General features: G+C 45.6%; 1 protein-coding gene across 3 annotated transcripts in view; it reads right to left on the reverse strand.

The window, feature by feature from the left end:
* The window catches only part of LOC144042730 (syntaxin-binding protein 4), a 61,692-nt gene that overhangs the window by 7,752 nt on the left and 35,765 nt on the right, over positions 1–18,175 (reverse strand). For all 3 annotated transcript variants that reach the window (XM_077555636.1, XM_077555638.1, XM_077555637.1), the window contains 7 exons: positions 17,775–17,881; positions 17,527–17,668; positions 17,067–17,139; positions 12,887–12,975; positions 4,576–4,672; positions 1,384–1,511; positions 1,226–1,318 (listed from right to left, as the gene is read on the reverse strand). In XM_077555636.1, the coding sequence (XP_077411762.1) occupies positions 1,226–1,318; positions 1,384–1,511; positions 4,576–4,672; positions 12,887–12,975; positions 17,067–17,139; positions 17,527–17,668; positions 17,775–17,881 (729 nt within the window). The remainder of the gene's footprint in view (positions 1–1,225; positions 1,319–1,383; positions 1,512–4,575; positions 4,673–12,886; positions 12,976–17,066; positions 17,140–17,526; positions 17,669–17,774; positions 17,882–18,175) is intronic.

Consider the following 18,175-nt stretch of genomic DNA (forward strand, 5'->3'; position numbering starts at 1 on the left):
CTGCCAAAACAAATGTAACTCTAAAAATTGAACTCATTGAACTGAATAACAGAAACTACCGGTACATGTAGTGTGAATATACTGTTCATTTATAATAATGTATATTAATTAAAGTATGTAAAGAATACTTGTGGTATTCCAGTTTGCCTTTTAGAACGGTAAAATTCAATCAATGTAATGTAACCTGTTGTGCTATGTTTGATTTGTCACAAAAAAAACACACTGCAGGGCTTAGCCCCACTGTCAGCAGTCAGCACAAATAAGGTTGGGGGCTTTTCTATGAATGACACATCCAGGACAAACATGAAGATGCTAACTGAGTGACTGACAGTGCAGATTTATACAAATGAACTAATTCATAATTTATGCAGTAGATTCAACCTCTGTAGTCTTTTCTGGATTAAAAACATAATATTACACATTTTAGTTGTCTTCCAAATTGATCCAAAAAGAAACAAAACAAATAATTCCTGGTTTGGTCTAAACCTGCATAACTAGCATTTAGTTTGTGCAAGTTGTGAGTTCAAGTAATCAAACAGTCTCAAAGTTTTTCTGTAATCTAAAATGCTCTTATACCATAAACACTTGAATACTTTTTTGTTGTTGTCATGATTGTCTCCTCATGCTTACTGGGATGTGCAGACTTGTGCAGGCCCATTATCACATTTGTTTAGTTTCACGAACCCTCTCTTAAAGATTTAATTTCCCCCCCGATTCAGTTACATATACAGGATGTCAAATTGGAAAAAGTTTTAAAATGATTTTTCTGAATCTCATTCAAAAACGTGGTTAGACTTTTTCTAGGCATTGTCTATTGCATTGCATTGTCAGCTAAAAGTTGTATGCCGATTAAGTTGACAACTATAAATATACTGTAGAATTGCAGTCAAAATGAAAATGTCAATCTAGTATTAAAAAAAAATCTCTGTCCACACCCACTGTATTTAAAAACAGAACAGCACTAAGTAGAGTGCAAGACCTCTGCCATATAGTGGAACAATCCTGGAACAATCCTAAACATTAACTTTGAACATTCATGAGCTGCTGCAAAAAGGAATAATTGCAATTGATTATAATGTAATTCTTTTGGCAGCAGCAGTATGTGGTCTGGTTCGTCACTATGTGTAGTGTGCAACACAAAATGTCGGCTGTATACATCTAAGCATATGTACTGTAATACTTGTGTGGCCGTGGCCTGAGTCTAAAAGCGAGTGCGAGTAATCACCTTGAGCTGCTTCATCTGTGTTTGCAACTGTTTCACCTCTGTCTGAAATTGCTCCATCTCCTCACTGCTGTAGCTGCATTCCGATTCATATGTCTGATGACACAAACACATATTTACACACACAGATCCAAATAATTAAGGATGAGATGACTGCTTACGGGGGAGTGGAAGGCTGACGTGTCCATCAGACTGGCTGCTTCGTGACAGGAGAACATGAAGGGACCCGCCCCTAAACTGAGCTCCTCCAAGTTGTCCTGGAAAATGCTCCGTGTGGCCTCGACAAAGTCTAACAAAGTTCAGAGAGGGACTGTCAGGTAGAAGTAAGTTTTTTTCCCCCCTAGGTGTAAACAAAATGCCTTGCAAATGTAACGTCTACCTGAATAGTAAAATTGTGATGAACTGTGATCACGTATTCATTGTTAAAACTCCAGTAACTCTTCCTGGGAACTTCCTCCCACATGCAAAAACATGCATGTTAACTTTTTTTGAAGCCTCTCTGCCTTTGTCTCTACGGGTTTAGCCAGAAAACCTACCTAGGATAGCGGCGCGCATTGACGCATCGGCTTGGAGCTCCTACTTTTGCACTTTGGTGGTGGTGTTGTGTTTCATTTCACACAGTCTTTGCACGTTTCAGTACAGCAGAAACGAACTTTTACATCTGCACGGAGATTATCAACTGTCCGTGGAGTATCTGATCCCCCGGAGATTGTCAGAATAATCCCAGGGACACCTGCCGCAGAAGGCCGCAGGAGGAAGAACTGTGAGCGGAGGCAGAAGAGAGGCAAGCGCGGGGGCGTGTGGGCCCGGTTAAAGGCTAGCCCCTTTAAACCACCACTGCCAACCATCTTCCTCTCCAATGCAAGGTCGAGCCGTCACAAGATGGATGAGATACGACTGCAGATGGCTATGCGAAAGACTTTAAATCATCATCATCAAAACAGCCTGCTAGCACATCCAGACAGTGTCTTTATTGCACCTGGGGACTTAAATCACGTGGATTTAAAATCAGTGCTTCATGAATTCCATCGAAATGTGAAGTGTGCTACCAGAGGAGATAGAATTTTGGACCAGGTGTATACTAATGTAGCAGATGCATAGAGCCCAGGTCTATCCCCACCTGGGTCTGTCAGACCACTTCTCTCTTCTGTATACACCAAAGATTAAGAGCACTGGGATAACAGTGAAAACAGTGCGAACATGGCCAGAGAACGCTGTTTCTATGCTTCAGGACTGTTTCCACCACACAGACTGTGATTTATTTAAAGAGCAGGACACCAACAATCGTGTCACACTGGACAATTACACTTCCGCTGTTCTGGATTACATTTGCTTCTGTGTGGACAATGTCACATGATAGAGATTGTTTCCCAATAATCCTGCATGGATGACACGGTGTAAAACAATTTATCCGAGCAAGGGACATTGCATTTTACCCTGGAGACCAGGAGGCATACAGTGCTGCTAGGGCTAATCTTAGGAGGGGCATCAATACTGCCAAATATCACTACCGGAGGCGTATTGAGGCCAGGTTTAAAAAAAAACACCACAGACCCGAGACAAGTCTGTGAGGGCATTAGGGCCATCACGGGCTACAAGAGGAAACCACCATCACCCTCAGCTGACAGTCCCACTCTGGTTGAGGACCTAAACCTCTTCTATGCCCGTTTTGACAGGGACAACACCGACCCTGTCCTGACCCCGCCATCGACCGACCCATCTCCAGTCCTGAGCATGCATGAGGTGAGATGTGCCTTCCGCAGCATTAACACCAGGAAGGCGGCTGGTCCAGATGGAGTTCTGGGAGCTGAAAGACCGTGCTTTGGAGCTGGCAGATGTCTTCACCTCTATCTACAACATCTTGCTGTCCTGCCCGCTGGTCCCTTCCTGCTTTAAAGCAGCTAGTTGTTCCTCTTCCAAAACAGTTCAACGTCACATGTGTGACTACAGACCAGTGGCTCTCACCTCCATCCCCGTTAAATGCCTGGAGAGACTGGTCATCAAACACATTAAAGCTGCCCTACCGCCATCACTGGATGCATACAGAGCGAACCGTTCAACTGAGGACGCCATTGCCACGGTGCTGCACATACTCTTAGAGCACCTGGAGCATAAAAACAACTATGCATGGCTCCCTCTTTGTGGACTACAGCTTGGCCTTTAACACCATCCGGCCATTCAAACTCCGGTCCAAGCTCCACCAAATGGGACTCAACCCCACCACATTCCCAGATCTCTGATGGTGAACTTTTACAACTGTGCCATCAGAAGCGTTCTAACATATGGATTCTTAGTGTGGTTCTCCAGCTGTACTAAGGCTGACCAGCAGGCTTTTCAGCGGGTGGTGAAAGCTGCTGGGAGAATCATTGGAACGACTCCCTGAGATCAGCACCATCTACTCCACTCGCTGTTTGAGTAGAGTGTGCAACATCCTACGGGACTCACCACCTTTTCCACCTGCTGCCCTCAGGGAGAATGTACAGGTCCATACAGGCCAGAACATCAAGACTGGCCAACAGTCTGTATCCACAGGCTGTTAGGTTACTGAACTCTGCTCCTCTTCCCTCTCTTCCTCCCCTTTATGGACAATAATAACATCCAACAACAACAACAATAACTTTGAACCGGTTTGCATTGTTACAGAATGTCACTACTCCCTTTTTCCATTTATCCTTCTTACTCAACGTTTGACGACCATAATAATTGATTAAATGATCCGGTTTTGCACAATGTCATCTCAGTTATCTGAATATTTCTGCTCTGCACTTTATTAATGACAAGACCTTAAGTTGTGCTTAGTCTTTCTTGTACTATGTCTTATACTGTGTAGAATATTTACACTGGGCTATTTTATGGGTATTCATTTTGTGGGATTTTGCACTTTACCAACTCTGCTGTATGGCTGCTCCAAACGAAGTTTCGTTGTTCCGTTGTGACAATGACAATAAATATTCTGAATCTGAATCTTTCTTTTTTTCTCGAAATATTACCCCCCACCCCACCCCATCCGCCTGGAAAAAATATATATAAAAATCGTACATGGCCCTAATACGCAGTCGTACAATAAATACTCAATTTACAAAGAATCAAGAATTTTCTCTCATATATTTCATGGTCAGGCTTTATAGGGTTAAAATTCAACACATTTTTGGGGGAGAAAACTGCAGACACAGAGCAGGCTTGTGGTTCCACGTGACATCGCGCACGAGTGCCACAACCAGTAAGTGACACACAGTCATCACACTGAGGCTGCGATTTGACAGCGTTTCAACTCAGATCTGTCACTTGCACTTGACACAACGTGAAGCATCTATCTGTTTGCCCGTGTGCGTGTGTGTTTTTCAGGCCTTTACCTCCATAGGCCACGGTGCCTTGCGGGTCTGTTGTCAGGCTCTGTCGTAACTTCTGTCTTTTCTCATCTGTGGCATCCAAGCCGAGAAAGGACAGAGCCTGCGAGTGATGAACTGAATTAGCATACACACACTCACGGCAACAGCTACACCTGTCCAGCTTGAGATGCTTAGCAATATGTACCAAGAAGTTGAAAGAAGACATCGATATACATTTAACACAAAACAGCAAACAGCACAGCAGTCTTCATAACAATGTAATAATTTCAACACATTGGTCAGAGTAGGTCAGTAAATCCAGCCTCCAAGCATGGCTGATAAGCATTAGCTGCATTGGGTTTTTGATTCATGTACTTTACAGTTGGATGTCATTATCCAACACTGATTGCAGGCTGTATGTTTAGCTCTATTTTATACATTTGGCTAAATCATATCGCCTATTCCAAGATACCATCAAAATCGAAAATAGTTTTTCCCCCCCGCTGTGTACACGTAAGGTTTGGCATACACTTTGAAATGGCTTTTTTCTTTCAGTGAGATCACGCAAGCTACCTCATTGTTTGTGTCTTTCGCTCATCATTCACTTTCTTTTGATCTTTGAGACTTCTTCAAGTTATAAATATCCAACATTTTCTTGCTCCGTCTACTGTGTTTGTGAACGAGTTGAAGAATCAAAAGAGGGAATAAATGATGTCATTATCAAATATTTAAATGTTTTCTCTCTAATCTCATGAATGAATTTGTAAATGAGGGTCCAGCTCCATCTGTATGGGATCTTGACAAAACACAAAACGGCAACAAAGAGTCCATAGGGCTGAGTCAGACAGTCACACAAGGTAGAAAACGGAGAGATGTGATGTTTGAAGGCAAGGGCGAGAGTCAGGAGCCATGCAATAAAGTGCTGAGAGAGGATGGTAAAAAGTCAAATCAAGAGTGTCAGTGTAAAAGAGCAGGCAGAGTCAGATTGCAAAGCAGATCAATAATTAGATGAGAAGAGAGCCCGGGGCTGGCTGAGGGTACAAGAGTGCAAAACAGGAAAAAGAAGCTGCAAGCAACTTGATCAGAATGGGAGAAATTCCCACAGTACAATAAATATGAATACATGAAATGAGATGAACGGACACATCTTTATAGTTTGCTCACACACTTGATCACAAAGTAGTGAACCTTGCCCCTTAATTGCTTGTGAACAACGATCATATTGAACGTTTTGATTCAATGAACTGCTTCTGTACTCCCCCAGTAACGGCAGCGTCATGCCGAGTGGCTGCTGACTTGAGCTGGTGGCTTGGAGTTTTGAAAATGCAATGGAATCTGTGCTGTAAGGTGGTGTTTTAACTTATGGGTACAGATAAACGCATAGTGACAATAATGACAGCAAGTTCACTTGCTGTCTGCTGGAATGACTTAAGTTACTGTATGACATATTAGCTGTAGATTTGCTACAGTTATCCAAGTACTGGAAAAGCGTTAAAAGGATCCATATCTGCAGCAAGCAGCACCGAGCAGAGAAAGAGCGTTGACTTCCGCTGACTCTTGCATTAGATGTGATTGTGAAATGGACTCGGTGAATGTTAACTTTACATCTCCTTTGTAGTTCATGCCACTGGGAAATGTGTTGCAACTCAAAGCTGAGTTGAATCGTTGAACACAGCGAGCGGCACACCCCATTTTTGGCTCGAGGAGCTGTCTACTTGTCTTTAAAAAGTAAACACTTTGACGCCAAACGTTTGAATGTAACTATTACAAAACCCCAAGTTATCACACATTTAAGTTTAACGAAGGAGCTTATTTTTACGTTAGATGGCATCCCAGTAACTTCGAACATACAATATTGGCAACAGAGACTATTACACCACCTGACCTTTCCAATGGAACTGTTTAATGCGTTGCCATGCGTATGGTCCATTTATGCTTTTATTGTCTTTACACTTGCTCGTTGTTAAATTTAGGTACATGTGTTGCTTGATCACAAGTAGCCACCGTACCGCGCTGGGAGCAGTGGTTCATTTGCATGGGACAGATGTGCATCCCCAAAAATATTAGTGTCATGATTTGGGTCAGCTGGTGGGCTCCACCCACCATACACACCTGCTGCCCATCATGCCATCAGACCTCAATATAAGCCTGATGGACACAGCAAGGAGTGTCGGGTGATTACCTCGAGACGCTACTCTCCTGACCCGACTGGTTTCGCTCCCACAATAATTTTCTCCATGACTTGCCTTTTTGCCGCCATCGAGCGTGATTTTGGTTTTGTTTGTTGTCCGCCTGTGAGCGTGATTTTGTGTTTGTTTTCGTCCGCCTGTGTGCGTGATTTTGAGTGTGTTTACTTTTGTCCGCCTGTGTGCGTGATTTTGAGTGTGTTTACTTTTGTCCGCCTGTGTGCGCGATTTTGTGTTTGCGATTATCGCCACATTAAATCAAAGTTGTCCGCATCCCTGCCGTGGCTCGCCTTCCTCTCTGCATCTGGGTCCTCCCTTCTCAAGCCGTGACAGAATCACCCGACCAACTATGGACCCCGCAGATCCCAACAGCCCGCGCCAGGTCCTGGCCAGCCATGGACACTTGCTCGGCCGGCACGAGCAATACTTCCAGGATCTAAAGGAGGTGATGTCGGCACTAACTGCACAGATTGGATCGCTCACCTTAAAGATGGAGCGGAGACCGGAATCCACGGCCGCGGAAGACTCACGACCTGCCAGAGCGTCTCCTGTTTTCCCCACTTCCCGATCAGCAGGCAATCTTGTCTTCCGGGAACCCAATATTCCGCATCCCCCCCGCTACGCTGGCGAGATTGGTGGGTGTGACCAGTTCCTTCATCAGTGTAGCCTGGTCCTCGACCAACAGCCGTACACCTTCCCGGACGACGGCTCCAGAGTTGCTTTTATTATGAGCTTGCTTTCCGGCCAGGCAGCATTATGGGCGATGGCGGCCAGCAAAACCAACCCGGAGCTCCGAGCCTCAGTTCCTGCCTTCCTGACTGAATTCCGTAAGGTCTTCGACCACCCAGTAAGAGGGAAAGAAGCAGGCAGCCGCTTACTGGACCTCCAGCAAGCCGGCTCCTCCGTGGCGGAATTCTCCATCTCTTTCCGGGTTTTGGCCGCCGAGAGTGGTTACTGCGACGCGGCGCTGTGCGGAATTTTCCGGCAGGGACTAAACCCGCGGATTAAGGATGAGCTGGCGGCACGGGGACGAGACGTCCACGCTGGAGGAGCTCATCGGCTTGGCCATCCGGTTGGATAACCGGTTGCGGGAGCGACGACGGGAACGGGAGGAGGAGCGACGACCGGAGGCAGCGGAGACGTCTGCTCAGCCGGTGTCGGCCACGTCCGCGGGGCGCTTCGTCGACACCCCGCCTCCCAACGCTTCATGGCGACGCACGCCTGCCAGAGATGGCGCGGAGCCTTTGCAGCTGGGAGGAGAGCGGCTCTCGGCAACGGAGCACACGGACCGGTGGAGACACCTAGCGGCCAAGTGTGGGAGGCGGCCTGAGAGACACAGGCACGTCGCACCTGTTCCAGCCCCAACCATCCCATTCCAACGTAACCCAAGGAGACTACTAGTCTCAGGAGAGATGACATGGGGGGGGGTAAACGCTAGGATGACGGCTCTGGTGGATTCAGGGTCGGATGAATGCATTATTGACCCGAGGATGGTGGACATCCTGAAATGCCCGGTGGTTGAACTCAAGAGAGCCAAGGAGATGCGCGACCTCGACGGGCGCACCCTGGGTGTGATTTCACACCGAACGGAGAGCCTACAGATGCGTCTATCGGGGAACCACGTGGAAACCGTTCAGTTCCTCATTATGCCATCCCGGTCGGCCCCAGTGGTCCTGGGCCTGACTTGGCTGGCCAGGCATAACCCGGACATTAACTGGGGCATTCCCAGGGTGGAGAGATGGAGTGTTTTCTGTCACTCGCATTGCCTGCAGTCAGCAGTGGATGATCACCGTGGCCCAGCCAAAGCCACGTTAGAGGAGATTAACCTGGATGAGGTACCGGCAGAATACCATGACTTGCGGGAGGTGTTTAGCAAGGACCGGGCCATGTCTCTCCCTCCACATCGACCTTATGACTGCGCAATAGAACTGGTTCCTGGGGCACCGCTGCCTGGTACACGCCTATATCAGATCGCCAAGCCGGAACGTCAAGCCCTCACGGAGTACCTCACCACGTCCCTGGCGGCCGGACTGATTCGGCCTTCCAAGTCACCGCTAGGGGCGGGGTTCTTCTTCGTGGAAAAGAAAGACAAGACCCTACGCCCGTGCATCGATTTCCGTGGTCTGAACGACATAACTATCAAGAACAAATATCCGTTGCCGCTAATGGACTCAGCGTTTGCTCCCTTACATTCAGCCACGGTATTCACCAAACTGGACCTTCGCAGTGCCTACCATCTAGTGAGGATAAGGGAGGGCGATGAGTGGAAGACAGCATTTAAAACACCTATTGGGCATTTTGAGTACTTGGTGATGCCGTTTGGCCTCTCAAACGCTCCCGCCGTGTTCCAGGGATTCATTAATGACGTCCTGCGCGACATGCTCAATCATTTTTGTTTTGTTTACCTGGACGACATTTTGATTTTTTCAAGAAATCAAACCGAACATCGACAACATGTTCGGCTGGTCCTGGAACGACTGCTGGAAAACCGGCTGTATGTAAAAGCCGAAAAATGTGAGTTTCACGCCAGTTCAGTCCAATTCCTCGGCTACATTGTGGAGAAGGGTCGATTGAGAGCTGACCCAGCGAAGATCCAGGCCGTGGTCGAGTGGCCCACTCCCACATCCAGGAAACACCTACAGAGGTTCCTTGGATTCGCAAACTTCTACCGTCGATTCGTTCGCAACTACAGCTTAAAGGCGGTACCACTAACAAGACTGACATCCACCAAAATTCCGTTTGTTTGGACCCAACAGGCAGAGGCCGCATTCGTCAATTTAAAAGTATTATTTTCGCGTTCCCCGGTGTTGACACACCCCGATGAGACTCTTCCCTTTATCGTCAAGGTCGACGCTTCAGAGACAGGAGTGGGGGCAGTGTTATCCCAACGGTCCCCGGAGGACCAGAGGCTACACCCATGCGCCTTCTTCTCGCGCCGGCTCAACCAGGCTGAGCGCAACTACGACGTGGGCAACCGGGAGCTGCTGGCCGTTATCCTTGCGTTGCAGGAGTGGCGGCACTGGCTGGAGGGCGCGGCGGAACCTTTCCAGATTTTTTCTGACCACAAAAACTTGGCGTACCTCCGGTCCGCCCGAAGGCTGAATCCCCGCCAGGCACGCTGGGCCCTGTTCCTAACCAGATTTAATTACACCATCACCTACCGACCAGGAGCCCGGAACACCAAGCCAGACGCCTTGTCCCGAATACACAGTCCAGCCGCCGAGGGGTCTCCACCCGAAACCATTGTCCCGGAGGACAGAGTATTGGGAGCCCTCCGGTGGGAAGTGGAGCGGAAGGTGGCGGATGCAGCGGACTACACGCAGACCCCGGTCGCATGCCCTGAAGACAAGTTGTTCGTGCCCACACACCTTCGGCAGGAAGTACTGCAGTGGGGGCATGCGTCGAAGGTAGCATGTCACCCTGGGGTGGGGCGCACGCTGTCCTTGGTAGCACAGAGATTTTGGTGGCCTGGGCTGCGCAAGGACGTCCAGGACTATGTCACGTCCTGCACGGTGTGTGCCCGTAATAAGTCCTCCCGCCTGAAGCCATCCGGCCAGCTCCGACCCCTGCCCATTCCCCACCGTCCTTGGTCGCATGTGGCCCTGGATTTCATTACCGGACTACCTACTTCCAACGGGCGGTCGGTAATCCTGACGGTGGTGGACCGGTTTTCAAAGATGGCCCACTTTATCGCCCTGCCCAAATTGCCCACCTCGCTACAAACGGCGGATATCCTGATAAAAGACGTTTTCAGGATCCACGGGATTCCAGCGGACCTCGTCTCCGACAGGGGGCCCCAGTTCGTGTCCCGGGTTTGGAAGGCCTTTTGCAAGTCCTTGGGGGCTACGGCTAGCCTGTCGTCGGGCTACCACCCCCAATCCAATGGGCAGACGGAGCGTGCCAACCAGGATTTGGAGGCAGCGCTTCGATGTGTGTGCCATCAGCACCCTTCCTCGTGGGCGTCCCACCTCCCTTGGGTCGAATACGCCCACAACACTCTCGAGTGCTCGGCCACAGGCCTGTCCCCGTTCAACGCGGCCTGTGGCTATCAACCCCCCTTGTTTCCTTCCCAGGTGTTGCCATTCCCTCAGTCCAGACCCACCTCCGCCGGGCTCGCAGGGTTTGGCAAGACACTAGGAAGGCCCTGTGCCGCACCTCGGACCGCAACAAGCGGCTCGCGGACAGGCACCGGGTTCCGGCACCGCTCTACCGACCGGGTCAGAAGGTGTGGCTCTCAACTAGGGACCTACAGTTGGCGGGGAGTTCAAGGAAGCTGGGGCCGCGGTTCATCGGCCCGTTTGAGGTCAACGCTATGGTCAACCCGGTAGCGGTCCGGCTCAACCTGCCCCTACTCTCAAGGTACACCCAGTGTTCCACACGTCCCTGCTTAAGCCTGTCTCTGCCAGCCCCTTGTGCCCGCCGACCGCGCCCCCGCCGCCTCCCCGGGTCGTGGGGGGGCAGCCGGTGTACACAGTAAGGGACATTCTGGACTCTCGAAAGCGGGGCAGAGGGTTTCAGTATCTGGTCGATTGGGAGGGGTACGGACCCGAAGACCGCCAGTGGGTTCCCCGCTCCTGGATATTGGACCAGTCCCTCGTTCGGGATTTCCATTTAGCATACCCATCGGCGCCGGGTGGTCCGCCTAGGGGCGTCGTTAAGGGGGGGGTACTGTCATGATTTGGGTCAGCTGGTGGGCTCCACCCACCATACACACCTGCTGCCCATCATGCCATCAGACCTCAATATAAGCCTGATGGACACAGCAAGGAGTGTCGGGTGATTACCTCGAGACGCTACTCTCCTGACCCGACTGGTTTCGCTCCCACAATAATTTTCTCCTGCTTCTCATGACTTGCCTTTTTGCCGCCATCGAGCGTGATTTTGGTTTTGTTTGTTGTCCGCCTGTGAGCGTGATTTTGTGTTTGTTTTCGTCCGCCTGTGTGCGTGATTTTGAGTGTGTTTACTTTTGTCCGCCTGTGTGCGCGATTTTGTGTTTGCGATTATCGCCACATTAAATCAAAGTTGTCCGCATCCCTGCCGTGGCTCGCCTTCCTCACTGCATCTGGGTCCTCCCTTCTCAAGCCGTGACAATTAGGTTTCGAGAGGGCTGTTAAAACATGGTGTATACTGTATTTTGGATTATTGGATTCTTAATTCTACCTAGGAACTAGTGCTAGGTTATAAAAAAAATTGAATAATCGATATAGAATCGATTTTCCTTTTTGAGCCCAATATCAATTCATAAACCATGAATCAATTATTTAAATATCTATTTTTTTAATCTTACTGTTTTTTTAAATACTGTATATTGTTCACATAAATGTTAAAGTATTTTTTAAAATGTATGAAAAGCCTGACTTATTGCACTTTAAGACAATTCTGAATATTTTAAGTATAAGTATATTTACAATTATTAGGTTAGAATTATGAAAATATTTTCATCTCATCCTTGCTGATGTCAAAACACTTAACTGATTGTAACACATGTTATTTTCATTAATAAACTAAATAATTACTTCCTCCACAAAAATTCATTTGGAACTTAATATTTGTGGAGTTTTTATCATGTCCTTGACATGGCATGCATTGTGCCGTTTAAAAGGGTCATGTTAAAGCTTTTTCTATATCATGCATGCTCCACCAATGCCCAGATGAGTACGAAGAGCACTGACTGTTTTACGCTGACTGCACTTATCAGCTTTTATCTTCTCTTTATAGAAGATATCGCGGACCCTCACACTCTACAGTTTAATTGGGGAGAGGAGGGGTGGAGTTTTTCTTACCTTATTTGAAGTCATGTCTTCGTTTGTCAACTGTGGTTGTCGCTTTAAGATCGTACACGTACTCGCACGCACACCATAAATGAGCCTGACAAAGATGCTGCAATTACGCTTTGGGCCAGAGGTGGCAGTCGCGAGTAAAAAAGTGACAAACCGCACGAAGATCCTTTAAGAAGACTTGATGTTCCATAATTAATCAATATCGGATTGAATTGAATCAAATCGGGTAAATCAAATCGAACAGAACTCTTGTGAATCAAAATTGAATCGATTGAAGAAATTAGAATCGATACCCAGCCCTACTAGGAACTGCTTTAAATTGTGGAAAAAAAGCAACAGCAAAATTTTTTTTTATCTGACCGGACTCACCAAATCCAATTTGTCTGATTTGAGCCGAATGTAGGGGTCTAGTGTGATCTTAGGTTTGGTTCCTGTGGGTGACCTCTGACTGGTTGAATCTAGAGAAGAAAAGAAAACAAATAATTTAATGGCTGGAAGACTATTATGGGATAGTTTGTGAGCTGATCAGACAACAACAGAGAGGGTATATCACTCCATAATCTGGACTAATAGAGTGGATGAACCTGATATTGTCTCTGGATTTTGTGCAAGTGGGTAGTTGCAGTGATAATAGTGTGAAGGGGGTGGGATGAAAAAAAACATGATTAAAAAGAGTGGGGTAGTGGAAAGATGAGTGATTATGTAGATGGGATCAAGGGAACACTGTGAAAAACAGGAGAGCAGACAGCCAGTGTCTAATACTAATTTGATGAGCTTCCCTGTCCCAGATTTGTGAGTCTGCTTGTTATGGCAATGCCACTGTTACTGCCATTGCTGTGTGTGTGTGTGCGTGTGTGTTTATGAAAGCGCTCAGTGTTGCCGGGAGTATCCTGATAGCACTGAAAACCTGCCTCCCTTTCCTCTTCCCATCCAAAGGATTTAAACAGTCCCACCCCTAACCGATAGTGATGACTGACAGAGCCATTGTCGTGACAACAGTCTGTGCATTAAATCCTGCTTGCACGCACACAAACTCAAACAGTCGTCCATGTGATCCACGTGACTTTTCTGTCATTTCTTTCATTAGAGTGAACAACCACAAAGGGGCATTTATTCCTATACGAATATTTTGCTTTTTGTTTTGTTTTTGTTTTACATTTGAAAAATCTCTGGACAAATTCATTTGTGTTAATGACTCATCTTAACTGCCCCCAGTTGAAAGAGTTGCGTGCATATAGGGCTTTACCTATGTCGGCACATGCCTGTTTATCTTCCTAACAGGATTGCACACCACTGATGAGCTGTTGCCCTGCTGTGTTGCAGGATGGGCGACAAAGACAAAGCCTGGCCGAGAGATCAGCTTAAAGAGAGTACAGCACTTGAATAAAACACTCTGATATTTAGAATCATAAAACAGTCTGCACTAAACCAGGGCAAAAATATGGAGCTTATTTTTCTCCTTCACGTGTATCTTGGCACCCACCTCTTTGCAAACTGCTGACATCTGTCACAGCTAGCAACTGGCTTAACCAATAAGAGCCCGAAAGGGAGCTAAGGGGGTCAGACCACCTAGAAAATAACCTTGACTGTGTTAATCCTGGTCAATAGGATTGGGATGTTTGGGTGCTGGGACCCACGTGTGACCCTTAACATTGGAGCTATTTGTCTGCTTGGCTGTCGTGATGGCAAAATACAAAGGTATTACCCATATGAGGTCCACTCCATTTGCTATATAACTCTGGAAAACCCGTTGGCCAATTTTAGCGGCTATAATGGTTATGTAGTTGAAAATGTCAGCGGTTAGCATGTTCGACAATAACAATCCAGTCTGACCAATATGCAACTGTTTCTTTACATTTATGCTTAAACAGTTGAATTATTACTCAATTAACATTTCACTTGGTTTAAGAGACCCCGACGTTGAAACGACCTTTAAAGATGTCAACTGTTTTGTGGTTTGGTAATTTCATGAAGTTTGTCACTGGAAGATGTCAACTGTTTTATGGTTTGGTAATTTCATGAGGTTTGTCCCTGGAACTCCAGATGCCAATCCCTTGCACTAACCTATATGCAGGTCAAACTCAGGTCACATAGTGCAAGAGTGCGGGTGGGGTGGCATTGATCTTGTCCTCCACAACTAATGCCAAATCTTTATGTTCCCCCTTTTTCAATTTAGTGATCTTCATCTAAAGCATAGGTGTCAAACTCCGGTCCTGGAGGGCCGCAGTCTCGCAGGTTTAGGAAGTTTCCCTCTTCCAACACAAGCTGATTCCAATCAGCAGGATCGTTATCAGGCTTATGCAGAGCTTGCTGATGAGCTGATCAAACCTGCAGGTTTTGGATGTTTCAAAGTTGATGTTTCGCAGCCCTCCAGGACCGGAGTTTGACACCTATAATTTAAAGTGTCGCAACTTGTTTGGTCTTGCTCCCTTATGAAGCTGTTTAAAAGTGACCAACTATATGATATAGAAAATGAATTTAGTGTCCAATATAGTAAATATCCCTCCTGAGTTTTTTGGGGTTTTTTTTGGGGGGGGGGGTATTTTTGTACTGAGGTACCCAAAGAAACTAACCGTATGTGAACAAATTATGCCTGGGCCACTCAAATAAAAACGTTAAAGGGTCAAAAACATTTTTTTTTATTGATGTTGATCAGGCCACAAGCAATGGTATTATAATATTGAAAACACGGTCAACTTCCAATAGATCCAAGATATAATTCAGTTTTTACATTATCCATCCATCCATCCATTTTCTTAACCGCTTTTTCCTCACAAGGGTCGGGGAGGGGGTTGGGGGGCAGTAGGCGCGGTACACCCTGAACTGGTTGCCAGCCACTCACAGTTTTTACATTAATTAAACTAAATGGTAAAATATGTAATAAAAAAAGAGGTAAATAAATAGTTAACTAAATCAAATTATGAACAAATGTATCAGGAGGGATTCAAAACACTTTTCGGTAACATCTAAGCACAAGTCCACAAGAAGAAAATGATTTCATTATCAGTATACTATATTATCAGTGCTGATTACCATGGTCCATTTTCCTTATTGCAGTGAACTTGGCTAATGCCATTTTCATGGAATCTCGCCTTGTACAGCTGGCAAAGTGTCGATATGTGAACTTTTTCGAGAATGAAAGTGAAAGAAACAAACTGAACTTGCAGCAGTGAACTCTGAGTGACCCGCTAAGAGGCTCCGCAGTGGAGATATTCGACTCTGTTCCTCGTTCAGGTACGTGGGGCTTGTCTTCACATCAGTGTGTCACCACAAAACCACTTGAGGGCCGGAGTCCGAGGAAGGATGGTACAAATTTACTAAGGCAGATATGCGGGGTAGAAAACTATTCCTATCTCTTTGTGTGTGTATGTGTGTGTGGTTTTATAAGAGAGGAATAGCCAAGGATTAATTGTTAAGTGAACATACAGTTAACATGGTACTTGGCGGATTACTGGCGACACTTAATCGATGCACTTTCACTTAACTTAAATTTCACTAACATCACATAAAACACTGTGTTAACATATTCTAATGCAACAGGTAGTAGCTAATGCTAACAAGGCACTACGCAAACAAACTACTGTAATTTCCCAACTATTGACCTAAACTGGATAGAAGTTGCACCAACACAATTTAAGAAATTATTTACACATATTTATACCGAAAGATTACAAAAACAACTTTTAATTAACACGCATACTTCAAAAGAAGCCTTTTGTTTGTACTCATGCATTTTACAGTAACCCAGTTGTTGATATACCCGATCAAAACAGTAAGTATTATGCAACGTAATTTGATTGATTGGGATTTCATATGTTAAATTCCCTTACATTGCCAACAGCTTTGCCTTCCATTATTTTTTACAACTCAACAAAAATGGACTGTAATGGCTTGAGTGGATTTGTCACAAAATAGCTAAGTACAACAAGGAATTGACCGTAAATAAAAATAAACACATCGATCAAAATTATTTACCAAATAAAGTCTCGCCTATGCTCAGACACACTCAGTAAACATCAGAAATTGTTAGCACAAATGCAAACATTTTTGTTCGAGGTTATGTGGAAGGGTTGGTCTCATAATTGTTTTTCCCAACAATGAATCTCAACCTCCACCTACAGCTCTGCTTCCTGTAGTGGCTTCAGTTCCGTTGTCTCTAAGTCAGTGCTTCTCAATTATTTTTCTTACGGAAGAAGAATATATTTTGCGGCTCTCAACTCTCCGTTGCGACTATAAATAGTATCATTTGTCTAAAAAATTGTTGTAGGTACACCTCTGCAGATGAGCTAATACTCGTTACGCACCGTCTCACAATGAGCGCCACTGACAACTACTGGAGTGGATGTGCAATTACACTTTATTCTAATAGGGACAACAAAAAAGTTCCCTTAGGTCACACTCGCCTTCTCCCGGCATTGTTTAGTAAACTTTTCTGTACCTTAATGACTGCCAGAAGTTTAAAGTTTGGTATATTTAGGTGAATAGTTGTTTTGAAATGTCACTCCACGGTAGATCAGCTCTCCAAGGGGGGAATAATGTGTATTGAGACCTGAAATGTGGATATCCGGCGGACAGACGTCAGGAGAAGGTGAGGACACTGGGGCAGGCTCCTCTGCACAGATCTACAAAAACACGCAAATACAAAAAGTATCAACATAAAAAAAATATTCAACTGGAAAGAAGTAAATACCAACTGGCCTTAAGATTTTGTTTTGTGGCACTGTAGACTAAAACTAACTCAATTAGAATTAGCATTGTATTGCAGCAGTGAACACAATGGTGTGAAGACTACAAATTCAATTAAGCCCCTAAAAAATATCTGTCATCCAATACTACATATAGATAGTGAAAATTGGTGTTTTCTTGTGTGAAATAACTAAAATGTGTTACTGAAGTAAAAAAAAAAAAAAAAGTTTTATGTTTTTGACTTCATATAAATTTTTTGCCTTACAACTAAACAAATGTATATAATGAGCTGTAAAATGGGAAGTTGAGAAATGTGAACTGACCTCAGGTGATCGGATGTGGACTTTTAAGCGTCCAGAGTTGAAAGTGTTGCCTGCTGCCCGCTGAACACCATTGTGAAGTGATGTACTGCTTTGGAAAAGTCCTTTACCTGGGATGAAAGCAATCTCCGCTGCACTTTCTTGACTGGGAATAGAACAGATACATAAATTGCTCATACATTACCATATGTGCAATGAATTAGGTGGTGAAGTGTCTTAAAATTAAAATGTGCACTCCGAAGTCCACCCACCTGCATTTGGCTTTGTTCAGCATACTTTTGGCCTCCTCATGGGTAACACCTATCAAGGACTCCTTGTTAATGGCGATGAGCTGATCTCCTGGCCTTAGGCGTCCATCCTGCGCAACCAGACAAAAAGGCAATGCCTTAAATCTGGCAGGTGGAAGGATCAAACACAGACCTCAATTTCCTTCCTTCATTTTAAAGTCGCCTGTCTTTCACATAATACACAATGTAATATGAATATCCATGGACCAACCAAAAACTTGAATTATTTTGACACTAGTGTTGGTGTTGATGTTACCTTTAAGAGTTGTGTGCTGTGCTTACAAACTTTGCCACACACATAAATGATCAATGACAGAAAAATGTCATTGAAGGAAAATGCAGAATTTTAAACAGGACTAAAATTC

The sequence above is a fragment of the Vanacampus margaritifer genome, chromosome 2 (assembly GCF_051991255.1).
Source record: "Vanacampus margaritifer isolate UIUO_Vmar chromosome 2, RoL_Vmar_1.0, whole genome shotgun sequence".
Classification (NCBI taxonomy): Eukaryota; Metazoa; Chordata; class Actinopteri; order Syngnathiformes; family Syngnathidae; genus Vanacampus; species Vanacampus margaritifer.